At 46.6% G+C, this 15090-nt stretch overlaps 1 protein-coding gene across 3 annotated transcripts in view; it reads right to left on the bottom strand.

The window, feature by feature from the left end:
* Positions 1-15090, bottom strand: part of SHC3 (SHC adaptor protein 3) — a 185540-nt gene that overhangs the window by 19109 nt on the left and 151341 nt on the right. For all 3 annotated transcript variants that reach the window (XM_083187450.1, XM_083187442.1, XM_083187432.1), the window contains 4 exons: positions 11089-11142; positions 5230-5281; positions 5016-5142; positions 3647-3803 (listed from right to left, as the gene is read on the bottom strand). In XM_083187450.1, the coding sequence (XP_083043576.1) occupies positions 3647-3803; positions 5016-5142; positions 5230-5281; positions 11089-11142 (390 nt within the window). The remainder of the gene's footprint in view (positions 1-3646; positions 3804-5015; positions 5143-5229; positions 5282-11088; positions 11143-15090) is intronic.

The raw sequence follows: 15090 nt of genomic DNA on the forward strand, positions 1-15090 counted from the left end.
TCCAGTCCAAGCATCTGAAGTGCCTGCCTCCGACATGAGGCTCACCTCTGTGGACCTGCCAGGGGTCCCGATGGCCGAGTTCCGGGAACAACCACCAGAGGGGGAGCTGGCCCGCCCTGTGAGGCCTAAGTGGCGAACGGCCTGAGCTCCTGTGCCACTGCACATGTTGGGGACACAATTACGGGCGCCACCCGTGAAGAGGCTGTAACCCCAGGCAGCTCATCAGGGGTAGGCAAAATACCGGGTTGGGAGCTGGCAGAGCCCCAGTAGGGGAAAAACCCAGACATGCGGTCCATGCAGGAATTCAGAAAGGGCCATAAACCGCTGTACTCCCTTACAGGGAGTAGGTGGCAGGGGCCCTACACCGCATCAGCCCACGGAGGGGAATTATTTTCGGGAACTACCCAAGACCCCCTTTAGCGCTGCACTGAGGGACCAGCCTGGTCCTCCGCAGCCAACGTCGCCTGGCCGGTCCTGCAGGAGGCATGTCCCCGGGGATGGACAGGAGTGATTGGGGTCCCACAATAGGAGGGGTGGCCGTCCCCAGTAGCCTGCACTACCAGCCATACCTCCCTGTCACTCGTCACCCCGCAGGCCGGTCTAAAGGGAGAATATACAAACATCTCACAGCTGGAGCCATGGTGGGAACCAAACCAATGCCATCAGTGCTGTGAGGCAGTGATGCTAACCATTACACCATCTGTAATGCCGGGAACGCCAGAGGGGCGTGCCGCGCTCGTGGCAGGAGTACACCGCCCCTTACCTCTAACGGCCCCATTATATAATATGGTGGTGCCCCTTAAGGGGTTTGAGGCCTGCCTCATGGCGTTAACCATCGCGCCAAGATGCCGCACCTCCCCAATGGCGGGGACTGGGCAGTGGCATCATCCAAGCGGCCCTGCCGCGCCCCGGGGTCGATGCGCCATAGGCGCTACTCTGCCCAACCCCCCAGGCTGCCAGGAGGTCCTGGCGCCATTGCCGCGGCCTACCCCTTAGTGATGGGAAATCTAGTTAATTTTCGTGACTATTTTATTATGATCCAGTTCGCCCAACGATTAGCTCAGAAGACTACCATATATCTATATACTCGAGTATAAGCTCACATCTCGATAACATTTTATGTTGAAAAAATGCCCGTCCCGGCCTATACTCAAATGAGGGTCCCACTTGAGTCAATAACCTTCCCAGTATTTAATGTAGACCCAGGTGCTTAGGCTTATATTGGACGACCTCCACTCGAGCCTACATACGGCAGTCTGTCCATCTCATTATTCCATCAGAGACTGAGAGGCGTGATTATAACTAGCTGAACCAGACTAACTAATTACGCGCAGAGCAGGGATTGCTAATATTAGCGCATTGGAGGAGTAATATTCTTGTTAGGATGATCAGATGGGAAATAATCTGATTTATTAAACCTATTTTAGAAGGAGTAAAATATACAGCACCCTTATACCCCCTTCACACTGCACTGAACGGTATATTGCCGTTGTTTCACAATTTAAACACGTTTAAGGCAAGCAGAAAGTGCCAGCTGATTTACCGGTGAAAGATCCCCGATATTCCAAAACGGTCCTACACGTTTTAGGGCCATCTGTTATGCAGTGAGAATGGCTCGAGACGGTATTTAGCAAAACAAACATCAGACTACAGACCCGTCCCCTACCTACTGCCTTGAAACGTGTTGAGGGGATCAAACGGGTTGATTGATGTGAATAGTATTCAAATGGCATTCAAAGCGGCCATCTACTGCAATGTCAAGGCTCAGACCTGGCTTGAATACCGCCTTAAATACAGCTTTGTAAAGCGTTTAGGCAGTGCGAAAGCGCACTATAGTGACCCATTCTTTGTCTAGCTCTACCAAACTTATCCCATTTTGGTTATTATTTTCAATTCCATAATATGCCATTAAAATACCCAAATTCAGAGTAATATACTGTCACTATTTTTGCTTTTAAAATACAGTATTTAACCTGTCCCTTTCCCCCAATGTAACTGACTTTAGCGAGAGATAAAGTAAAGAGTTTGCAAAATATCCCGTCAGTTTCTGACATTTATCTTCCACAGCCCAAATGTGACCTAAGCCGATCGGTTGCCAGGGGAAACTGCTCCACTTTATGTCTCATGGAGGTTCATACATATCCCTCTTTGTCCTGTGGAGTAAACAGAGCTACAGTATATAACATCCTAAACATGATTGGGAGTGTAGCTCGTGACCTAATAGGAAGGCAGCATGGCAATGCCTACTATAGTTCAGCTCCATACACACCCTACGTGTGCCTGAGCACGGCGGTTCCCACATGGCAGCCCAGAGGCACTGTACAGTCTCGCTATGGCTGTATGAGTCAGGGATTAGTATTGGGAGCTGTAGGAAGGGAACTAACTGCACTACTGAACTATTTACATGACTCATGAGTCAACAGTACAATGTAGGTCCACAGAGTCTAGACCATGTCTGAGCTCAGCATTGCCCCCTGTGGAGCAATTATGTACTGCCACCTATGTACTGCATGAGAGCTGAATAACATGGCTGCTGAGGAAACCCTACCCAGATCCCAGCAGAAGATTTTGCACAGCAGTATGCACAGGCCCCTAGGGGTGTCAGCGGGGGCTGCTGGACCATCTGGGCCCTATTCGGCCCCTGACCTCCTCCCCTGGCTCGCCCACGGCCCCTACCCGGTCTACTAACGGTGGGAGAGGGGGCCCTTGAGGGAGACCCCTCTGTGGCACTCTAGAGGCCAGGATGGGGATGGATGAGGGGCGAGTACTGTGCGGGCGCCTAACTGTGCCCTGAGCCTGCGTGGGGGTGATCTGTGGGGCCTGTAACTGAGCGCCGCTGGCGCTGGACCGGGCAGAAGGCCGCGATCCAGGCCTGGGGTATTGCCCGGCGTGCGGGGGCCTAGCCCTCTCGCACGGGTGTTTGCTGCACGGGCGCTACCCCTGCCCGACCCCCCTTGGCTGCCGCGAGCACCGCCGCGCGCGCCGCGGCCTCCGCAAGCACTACGCGAGGTCCGGCGCCCGGCCGCGTCATCAGCCGGCGCCGCGACCATCGCGCCATGACGCGCGGGCGGCACAGGAGCCGCAGGACCCCGCCGCGATCCCCTCCGGTCCCCACTGGAACCACCAGGGACCGCGCCGCTAGGCCCCGCAGCCTCCCAATCCGCCCCCGCCTCAGCAAGGCGGGCGGGCGGGTAGCTCAGCGCGGCCTGTAGGCCATAATGCAGTTGACAGAGAGGGACAGGTGGAAAAGAGGGACAGATCTATTAAGAGGGGAAAGAAGAGACAGAGCAGTATTAAAGATGAGAAGAAAACGTTTTAAAGACAAACGGAATTTTGATTGCTGCAGAGCAGCCTTGCCTGATCCTGCAGCAGCTTTTTCAGACAGAGGAAGAACTTCCTGTGAGTATGTTCCTTTTCTTCCCTGTCTATACTCCTCCCACAGCTCTGATAGGCCTTGTGCCCATCCTATTAACATATCAGCTGACCTTCCAGCGTAACCTGGGGAACCATCAGGGGTTTATGCTCACTCAGTGCTTACTCAGCATTCGTGGTTCTATATATATACTGTAGATATATATATATATCTATATATTTATGTGTGCTTCTAAAAAATGACCCAACAATCACATATCAAATTATTTTATACCTGGTTGTTTTCTCCTTGGTTTGGGTGCTGAGCTCTTAACCTCTCATCAATAATCCCTCCTGGAGGTGGCATTTTATTTGGAATACTGTTGTAATATTGAGGCTCTGTTGCAGCACCATCCTCTTCTGGCCATAACGGGTCATCTAGACTTTGCATTCTTAAAATAAAAGAAATTATATGGTTCAAGTATGAATATAGGTTTTTGATATTATATACTATGAGGGGTATTAATTTTCACCAGGCAAAATTATATGCGCCCAAATTCAATCTCCATGCTGATCTTTGCCTTGGGCAAAAAATCCGGGATGGGTGAAAACCATGTGGATTGTCAAATTTTCTGTGGATCCATGTGTATTTTGTCAAAATCCCGGCTTTTTTACCCATTTTTGGGTCTGCTTTGCCAACTCCAAAAAAAAAATTTGAACCGGCATGGGCGAAAATGACACTGACATAAATAGGCACAATGTCAGCAGTCCATATTAGTTTTCATTTTAGGCTGTGGTTAGGGCTCAAATGTGCTAAAAAAACACTATGCTGACATGGACTATTGATATACACAATCTTAACATGCTAGCAATGATGACACAATATACATGTTGATATTCTGAATATCCACCATTTTATCTACACATGCACCTTATTAAAAACATTAATCAGACCATAGGCATAGTAGACAGGCATCGGATAAGGGTGCAATAAACCTCCAAACCCTACCTATAGAACTAAACCACCCCCCAAAACATGAAAACAGAACACCCACCACCATTATTCAACCTCCATCCCCCCAAGCAACACAGAACACTCACCATTACAAACCCCCCTTGCATGGGACATAGAACAACACCCCACACCCACTGGAAATAGAAAACACCATCCATGCCAACCGGTCCCCTGCTTGTGGACCTTGTCCTTTAGAATCGTCTTCAATGTCAGGCTCTCCTTAGTCTCTGGCTGCACTTGGCTGGGGACAGAGAGGTGCTGGATTGATGTGTGCAGTTTTGTCATTGTCCTGCCTCCAAGTACACTGTGATTTCGAGGATCCTTTGCTGCACTATGGGGTATATAGACTCACACCCTGCACATCCCTTGAGCACACCAATGAGTTAGGCTAGACAGCATTTATACAATCGAAAAACTGTCGAGTTTTGACAATTTACTGTTGCTTATTGTCAGTGTGAACCAGCCTTTTCACTTTTTACCGATCTCTCATTAAAAAGCTGTAATAATTGGTAACAAAGAGAAAAAATCCATTCTGTAAAAAGACACAGGTAGCACACTTGTCATGAACAATCCCAATATTTATATACCTGAAAGATGTCAAAGACATGTAAAACATAAAAGGTTATGTAATAAACAAATAAAAACTTGCCTGTCAGGAAATGCTTGTATCTTAGAAGGACACTGCAAATATTGCTTAAAGCGGAGTTCAAATGCCTGGCCTATTGTGCTGATGACATCTTGAGCAAGCCCATCATTGCATTCAAGAATATGACAAGCTGGCGTGAAGAAAACAGAGGTAAATAGATATATACATACCGTATGTTTATTATTTTACTCATAAGGCTGCTGTTATTGAGTCTTACCTCGACGATTAACTGGATCTTTTGCCACATACGCAACATAGTCTGTTGCATCCTAGATGATAAATAAAGAAACAAACATAACGGATTACTCAAACATGCAGGTTTAATTTGTTAATAAATTGCCGTAATGGGAAAATCAAATGCAATTAGGTACTACTGCACTAAATCCAGGTTTATACAATGAATGCTATTAAGGAAATGATTGGGTAAATATACCTCCGAACATCTGTAACAGCTGAAGCAGAACAGCAATGTATGTGTCACAGTTTTACTGTACCCCACAATTGCCAAAAATGGTGCATCTAGCACTATGCACTCAGCAGCACATGGGATATGTAAGAAGTTTTGGTGCATGTGCCCTGTGAAAACCAGCAATACATGTAGAAAAAAAAGGCACAGTTTGCCGATATTTCCGATTTGTATACTCGAATGGCCTGCAAAGTAATCAGGATTGATGGTTCATCAACCAGGAGCGTGCAGACCACATGGGGGTTCTGATATTGTAGTTGACTGATGACCATATGCACAAAAAGAAAGTAGTCATCTGCTAACTATTGGCCTAATTCATATTCAGGGCAAATTTGTTCTCAAAATTGGCCAATTCATGTTGCACTGCAGCCTGCAGGTGAGGCAAATATAACATATGAAGTGAGAGAGATAGATTTGGGTGTGGTGTGTTGAAACTGAAATCCAAATGGCAGTGTAAAAATAAAGCAGCCAATATTTACCCTGCACAGAAACAAAATAAATCACCCAAATCTACACATATTACATCTAAACAATATAGATGCGCCTTGAGATTCTCCAGTATCTTTGATCTAGTTATACATATTACATCTACCCTACCTGCAGGGCACATGGTTTTGCCAATTTTGAGAACAAATTTGTCTTGCAACCAGATCTGAATTAGGCCCAATGTTTTTATAAATACTGCAAAAATACAACTGACTTTGATGAGTTTTAGCACCAGGGTCATATTGAAGCCATAATGACAGCAACATTGAGCTTTACTTTGGCAGTACCATTGCTTTATGCTTAGCACTGTGCTATTTTATTGTCTTAAAGCTCATCAATTGTAACTAGCATTTATAGAATATATTGATATAAATATATTCACCTGTGTGTGCAGTCCCGGCTCTCTGTCTCCTCCTGCTCCTGGCTCCATCTGCTAACCAGCAGTGCTATTGAAAACCGTCCCACACAAAATGGCTGCCCCCATACAGCAGACAGTTTTCAGGGATGCTAGAGGAGGCGGCAGCCTCCTCTGGCATCCTTGAAAACTGTCTGCTATTAGGGGGCAGCCATTTTGTGATGGTCATTTCTCATCACTGCAGGAGGAGACGGAGATCTGCGCTGCGGGTCCCTGAATGTGGCGGCGGCGGCATGCGTGCTGTCGAAATCGGCGGGGTGGGGGGTGATTGTTTCTAGTTACGCCACTGGCAATAAGGTATAAGCATCTTACTCTATCCCTCTGTGTCCCCCAATATATCACCTGGATGTATGTAAAAAAAAGCACGTGTGGACTTCTGTGGGGGCTACTAAAGTGCCAAGAATATTTGGACCTAACACTATCTTCTAAAAGCCACTATGGACTATGGGCTATACTTCTCAAAACAAATATGATGCAAGTGCCTGTGATGTGTGCCTGGCATAAGCAAGCTGACTATGCATCTATTGCCAGCTGGAACACGTTACATTTTTGCATAAGGGTGATATGCCCACTTTTTAAAATTGTAAATGACACTAATATAGCAACAACATATGGGGGTTATTCAGACCTGGTCGCTGGGCTGCGGATTCATCCCCTTGGGGGTAGAAACCTGTCAATTTTCTGGGAGTGTCAGGGAAATGCAGGCATGCCAATGCCTTATCAGGCCAAGCGTGTAATGTCAGCTCCAGACTGGATGAGCCTCTTTCTATCGCACTGGCCAAGTAGGTCCTGGGTTACGCACACACTGCACACACTAGGAAAATCATTAGATGACGAGATAGTTGGGGATGGATTTGCAGCTTATCACCGATCAGCGTAATTTTCGCAATCATTCGAAGCCTTCTATAGGGCGGGATTTCACTCTGGTGGGGTGGTGGCTATCTGATCGGTGGGCAAATTACCAGAGAAGTGATCAGGACTGAATAAACCCCATAGCTGTGAGGGAGATGATTTAATTGATATTTGAGCTTCCAGAGATTGCAGGTAGATACATTATTAAAGTAGAACACTGTTCAATCATCTGTCAAATAATTGATATGGAATCTAAAGGTGTGTACACACAGGGGCGATTTTGTGCAAAATCGCGGGAAATATGGTCGCTGAGCGACCATATTGCCCGCAATGGGAGTGTGCACCGGTGATATATCGCCGAGTGCGCGCTCCCGTTTTTGCCCCTGTGGTGATCGCTGGTCGCAGGAACATGCTCCTGCGACCAGCTGATTACCACTGCCGGGCTCCCCCAGCAGTTTCTTTTTCATCAGCGACCATCTCTGGTCGCTGATGTAAAGTAGAAACTGAGCAATATATTGCTCAGCCATATATGGCTGAGCAATATATCTCCCCCGCGTGTACACAGCATTAGGATTCCACTGCAGACTTTTTTTTCACAATGGGATCATTCTTTGTACAGCTGAGATCAGAGCATTCTCTGTAAATAAGCAACTGCTAAAGTGGACATCTCTTCAGAAAGTGAGAGATTTTGGGAGAGTTTTCCCATGTTTTTTAAAGCAGCAATCAATTACATGGCAAAATCCACCTGGTTTTGCAGTGTAATTGATTGCTGCTTTAAAAAACATGGGAAAACTCTCCCAAAATCTCTCACTTTCTGAAACTCTCACCCTATTACATTTGGCCCCTCAAGTCAATTTAAGTAAAGTATTATCACTTGCAAGAATTGATCTGGAAAGATTGTTTTATCAAATGCATGAAACACTGGATGGTGAACAACATTCATGAGTAATATTATTCAGGTAAAATAGAGTCTGTAACTGGCAGGTTTCTGACTGCTATGAAGTGTTTTAGAGATGTCTGCAATCAAGGAAGCTCACATGAGAATAGGACAGACAATAAGTAATGACAAAAGTTCATGAGATTTGTATTAAGTATCTGAAATCTTAGTCAACACTTAAGTTGCGATACTATACATGATATGCACGATAAAGACCAGTCTAACAGCCCTTTAAGAAACATGGACTGGCAATTACTTGGCATTTCGAGTGATTTTGCCGGGAGCAGCCTGACCCCGTTTTACACTGAACAGCAAATTAGCAGCATAACAATTTCAACCCACTATTTTGCTGAATAACACGGGTATTTATTCTGTGTGAAAGGGTCAACTCAGGTCGTAAATCCTGGGGGTCCTCGACCCTGGTAAATGGGATTTACGTCCCGGGTTGACCCTTTCACACGGAAAAAGGACCTTTGTTAAATGACAAATTACCAGGTAGAACTGCTTCACCCGGTAATTTGGTTTTCTGTGTGAAAAGGGGCACAATGACAATTTCTTGCATATCGTCAAGTGTTTATATACTATATAGTGAGCGCTCCAGGGTCATCTGTGCATGCAGCTCAATCTGAGGACATCATCAATGACTGGATGTGACCACAGACTAATATCGTTTGTAAATTTACTCAGCGTGTATGCACTATATCATTTGTCAGGGAGTTCCAGGCAGTTCATGGGAAATCATTGACAATATTGCATCATTTGCAGTGTTGTGTAATATGTACCCAGTTTTGCGGTGGTGAATACTCCAGGTTGTCATAAAACATTATTGCATTTCCAAAGTGTGGGCAGTTAAACATTTACAAAGGAATTACAATTATACATCAGGGATGGAATGGAATGCCGCACAAGGTTGGGGGCTGTGCGTGATGCCGACCTAATACAGAGGTTTTTTTAAAGGAACAATCACCTACAAGGGATAACCATGCCTTATATTTATTTATTTATTTACAGTTTCTTATATACGTAGCATATTCTGTTATACTTATAAGTGCTTGTCCCTTTAAAAAACGTCTGACTTTGTTGGTATCCCGCACTGCCACCGAAATTGGGTGGCATTACATTCCGCTCCAGGTATCTATCTCAATAGCATCGCTATGGCCGGTGATTAATGTCCAGCATGCTGGATAAATTTACTTAATCGCCGGCCAGGGCCAGGATTCTCACCAGAGAGATCAGATCGCTCAGCACACAGTGCTGACACATCGCTGCGTGCTGAGTGATCTTGCTGAGCAATCTATAATCGCTCAGAATGCTCAGCACATCTCTACATGTGTAGGCCCCATTAACTCAGCTGTTCATTTCAGAGTCCAAAGTGACAGTGATTGTGATCGGCCCATTATGGCCTCCCTGGCTGTGGTTCCTATGTAGAAGGAGAGAGCCATGAAGAGATATAAAGTGTCAGCTAATCAATTCCTAGCTGCCCTGTCACAAAAGGTGTTTGAAAAATGACAGTAGCTTGTTAGCTGCCACTTTATTTCTCTCCAATGTATATCTTTTCAAAGCTAAGTAAATAGACCCAATATAGGTATAGACAAAAAGGAATAGCAATACACCATCAGCATAGAGATTGAGAGGAGGAATATATTGGACCAAGGTCATTCAAAGGACATAAGAAATTATTCTGCTTCATTCGCATCCCCCGTGCGTTGGTATGGGGGACCGATGTTGTGCGTCTGCACATGCGCAGATGCATTTCTGTGCATGTGCAGATACAGGGTGCATGCGGCAACAGCGAACAGGGTGTTCGCTGGACGCACGCACCCAACACTGCGGGCAGGGGGTGGCGGCAGGTAGTCGTGCCCATGGGAACACCCAGCGTTTCATGGGCGTTACCATTCAAACACTGGGTGCTCCCATGGAAATCACCCCGTGACGTGGGTTTTGGCTTGCTTTGGCTAAGTCAGATTGCTTAGAAAATAGCACAAATTTTCTCCGTGTGTACACCCCTTTAAGAATGAAAAAAGATTTAACTTCAATGACTAGCTGTGAAGGTGAGTAATCCATCTCCTTCAGTGTTGGTCTTTCTGTATTTTTCTACAAAAAGCATTTTAAACAATAACCACTGTTTCAGTGTCAGATATTGGTCTTTACACTCAGGGCATGATTCTGGTTCACTCGCAAAAGCAAATTCTCTCTTTAATGGACAAAACCATGTGCATTGTGGGGACGATGACAGATATAACATGGGCAGAGATAATTAGATTTTTAGTGGGGTTTGTACGTCAAAGTGATATCTATATGGCAGTGTAAAAAGAAGGCAGACAATATTTACTCTGCACAGTAACAAAATAACAACCAAATCTAAGTCTCTGCACATGATACATCTGCCCCTCCTGCAGTGTAGCAGGGTTTTGTCCATTAGAGACAGAATTTGCTTTTGCATGTGAACCAGAATCAGGTCCTCTGTGCGATTGGCCTAGTATACATTAGTCATAAGATTTCTGACAGCAGTATCTAAATGAATATTCATACGGGGTTTCCAAATATGCGGATGTGCAAGCCTCTGGAGCCGGGGCATTCATTCCAGGATGGGCGGGCAGAGGGAGGATGCAGGGGCCTGCCCAGCATTTTATGGGCGGGCCCATAGAAATGCTGGGTGTATCCCTGCGAACATAGGCGTATCCATGCCTGCTTGAGGGGGGAGGCTCACATTGAGTATTAGCTCCAGAATACATTCGGCTCACCAACTGTAAATATATTGTAGGTAAAGGTTTGGGTGCTATGAATGATGAATTTGAACATACTAATGTGGTATATAAAGTTAATAGTCAAAAACAGGCTAAGTCACATATCATATACCCTACAAGTAAAGATAACTAATTATTATAATTTTAGATAGAAAAAAAAGCATTGTACTTACCGGGTCACCACCAGATGCAAAGGATATTGACTGCATGTGATGATTTGCTATGATCTAAGTTTGGATAAAAAAAATATTTAAAAAAAGTTACATATACAATAAATGCCATGAGTTGTTTAATGCCTGTACTCATGCACCTAACGCAGTCAAGGTTTTTTATGAAGCAATTAAAGCACAATGGAATACTTTTTATATTGATGATCTACTTAGTGAAAATCAATTTGCAAATCAATTCTACATTCTCCGATAACAACATATATGTCTACAGAGAAGCAAAATCTTATGATGTGCACTATACAGAGGGTAAACATCACATCAAAATTAAAATCTTCTACCAATGTAGGGGGTATTCAATCCCAGACGATATTTCCGCATATCCATATGCATAAAAAATTAAACCAACTGAGAATTTATTTCTATTTATTTCTCTTTGTCTATACATCATTTTAGGATTACATAATATAGAATAATATCTGCTTCCTTGAGGCACTTTGCTGCTAATTGTGTATGGAAAATTGTAAACTTACTAACATGAACTGATAGATTGCACCGGGTGCTACTCAGCAGCCATATTGAATGTGGTATATAAACCCCATGTGAACACTTTACCAACACCTTTGAAAAACCTGCAGTGAAACAGTGAAACGCATTAGGCTAACACCCATTGGACTCATTTGTGCTGTACCCCATCATTGTGGTTTTCAGGAAATGGACAAGCCCTGCATTTGCCAATTGTGAAGGCTTGCAAACAGCCCTTCACCAGGACTACACCATCTACCCGTGACCCACCTGGCCAGCATACTGTACATCCCCGTGAACATCACCCGGAGGACAGGGGTTTTCCATCCCCCCTGCGGCCACAAAGATATTTGAGGTACCTGGACATTTGCCAATTGTGAAGGCACACCAAAAGTCCCCCACCAGGACTGCATCATCCTCCTGTCACCTACCTGGCTAGCCAAAATATCCATCTGAAGGACAGGTGTATGCCATTACCCTGTGGCTAAAGGTAACTGAGGTACCTGGACATTGTTTCACCACATTCAATGACATCTGAAAAGGGCATTATAGGAACGGACTCCTTCATATGAATCGATTGCGAGCATTTTATAAGGAATCCATGGGTGAATATATCACAACCACACACAATATACGTGTTCATTTTCATTGATTAGCTCTTATTTTGATTACATTTTTTATCATTGTTCTACATTGAAAATACCATTCATTAAAAGTGGTAACCTTATAACTACCGGTGTTTAGTGCTGTTACCCTTTTTATTGTCTGTCTAGGTATGCCTACTGCTGGCCACACATCAGAACAACTTTCCTCCAACCATCCAACTAGTTGGTTGGATGGAATAAAAATCTGTTTCTGGATAGGAGCAAATGTCATTTGTAATTAAGTCATTTGTTTCCCAAATCGGAAAATGGACAACAACTATCACTCAGACAATGTACTGTAGTTGGACCTATTTGATTTAAACAATATCACTGAATGTTTTTGTCTATTCTCCTGAGCTTGTGAGCAAATTGCTTATTGGCATTTGCCCCCATCCAGTACCAGATTTTCAGTAAAACCAACCAACTAGTTGGATGGTTGGAGGAAAGTTGGTCTGATGCAGGGGCGGATTGGCCATTAAGGTCACCGGGAAGTTTCCCGGGAGGCCGGCCAACCCTGAGGCCGAAAGCTGCTGCAGGTGACTCTGAAGGCCGGCCACCGCAGAGTTATGGGCCGCGGCGCGGTGGCCGTGCCCGGAAGCAGTTCCCCAGCTCCAGCTCTGTACGCGTAGCGTAAGTAGCCCTCTTCCTGCTTAAGAACAGTAAGAGGAGGCCACCCAGAGCGAACACCAGCCACAGTTCATCAGTTGGAGCTGTGGCTGGGAAGACATCGGAGGGCCGCAGGAGGATTGGGCACAGGCATCACAGCATCAAAGGAGGACCCCCGTGACCTGTGTACCAGCGGAGGAGCAGAGAAACCTCCCCCCCCTCCCCCTGCTGCTCTTCCTCTCAGTGGCTGCCGGTGCCTGTCATACTGCAGGCAGTGGCACCAGCAACTTAAAGCCTAGGAAGCTGAGCTCCTTCCCAGCTCCCAAGTCCAAACCCACCTTCAACTACTACAACAGTGTCACGGTCAGCAGAGAGTGCTGCCTGCTGCTAGGTACTGGCTTCTCCCCCTGGCCCTGTGCCTCTGCTGTGACTTATGGTTCTACAGCCGCTGTCCAAGGGAAGTGCTGGTCCACTCCTTATGTGAGATGAGACTGGTCAGGGGGCGGAGCTACACGAAACGGATGGGCGGAGCCACACGGGACACGGGGGCGGAGTTACAAGGGAGCACACCAGGGCTGATGAAAGGAGGATGAGCTGCCACACAGATTGTAAGGTAAAAAAAACTATGTGAGAGAGAGTATACTGTCAACAAATTGTGTGGGCATTATGTCCAGATCAGGGGCGTAACTAGACCTTTGTGGGCCCCATAGCAAAATTCTAAATGGGGCCCCCTGGTTTGGTGTCTGATAGGGGAGTGGACCGGGCAGGACCGGGCACAGTGGACACTGCATATATGTTGGATCCTCAGTGTAATGGATATAATTATTATATTATAATCCTGTACCCTCTTACTCCTTTCACTCACCCGTGGACACCGCAGCCCTCACCTGCACAATAAAGCAGGAACATCCTTCTCTCACCTGTCCTCCCCAGAACAGGAGAAGCTCAGCGTGGCCCGGTAACCCCATTCCATGCTCTGTAGTGCAGCAGGAGGTCAAATGGGCGCTAGCGGGGGCGGTCTCCGCCGCGAGAGGGATGCTGCTGGGACGACTATAATAAGCCTCTTTGCGCAGATATGCAGCAGCACCAAGCCGCATCACATTCAAGTAGTCAAGTAATGTGAACTGTGACCGGCCTGCATTCTGCATGAGCAGCGTGACTGGGTGACGGGGGGCATAGGCAGCCCCTGCTTTCCTGACTGTGCGCGGCCAGGTCTTCTGTGTGCAGGGGCTCTGGCATCCGCCGCTCCCCTGCGCTGTGTCTCCTGTCTGCAAGCAGCGGAGGGAGCCGCCGCACTCCTATACGCCGACCTCCTGCCGGGTGCACTGTCCGTCGATGAAGGGGACACACTGGCGCAACCTCTGCCCGTGCTGCACAGAGGGTGCAGGGGATGCAGCTGCTATGGGACCCCCAAAGGCCCAGGCCCCATAGCAGCTGCACCCCCTGCACCCTCTGTAGTTACGCCACTGGTCCAGATGTACCTGCCGCGGCACACCAGTCACCGTGGTGCGCTGGTTATTCTGGCATGTGTGCGTCTCCAATGCTCACCTGCCCCATTCCCAGCAATGGACATGAGTGAGTACGAGACTCTTGCGTGTCCATGTATGCTGGTGGGCCAACCGCCAGATTGGAGCATCTGTAAAAGCAGCGTAGGACGTTATGATGTGGACATTATGTATAGGCAGCACTTCGACTCTCAGTAAAAGGTGAGTGCATTACGTATAGGCAGCGCTACTTTTGGCAACTGGTGTGGGCATATGTATAGGCAACAATGCTACTGTCGGCAACTGGCGTTACATATAGGCAGTGCTACTACTGTCAGCAGCTGGTGTGGGTGTTACGTATAGGCAGCGATACTGTCGGCAACTGGTGTGGGCATTACGTATAGGCAGCGCTACTACTGTCGGCAACTGTTGTGGGCATTACGTATAGGCAGCGCTACTACTGTCGACAGCTGGTGTGGGCATTACAAATAGGCAGCACTACTACTGTCGGCAGCTGGTGTGGGCAATACATATAGGCAGCACTACTACTGTCGGCTACTGGCGTGGGCGTTACATAGAGGCAGCGCTACTACTGTCGGCAACTGGTGTGGGCATTACATATAGGCAGCACTACTACTGTGGGCAGCTGGTGGGGTGTGGGCATTACATATAGGCAGCGATACTACTGTCATCAGCTGGTGTGGGCATTACACAGTGCTACTCCTGTCAGCAACTGGTGTGGGCGTTAC

This window comes from Crinia signifera, chromosome 1 (assembly GCF_055691185.1).
Source record: "Crinia signifera chromosome 1, ASM5569118v1, whole genome shotgun sequence".
Lineage (NCBI taxonomy): Eukaryota > Metazoa > Chordata > Amphibia > Anura > Myobatrachidae > Crinia > Crinia signifera.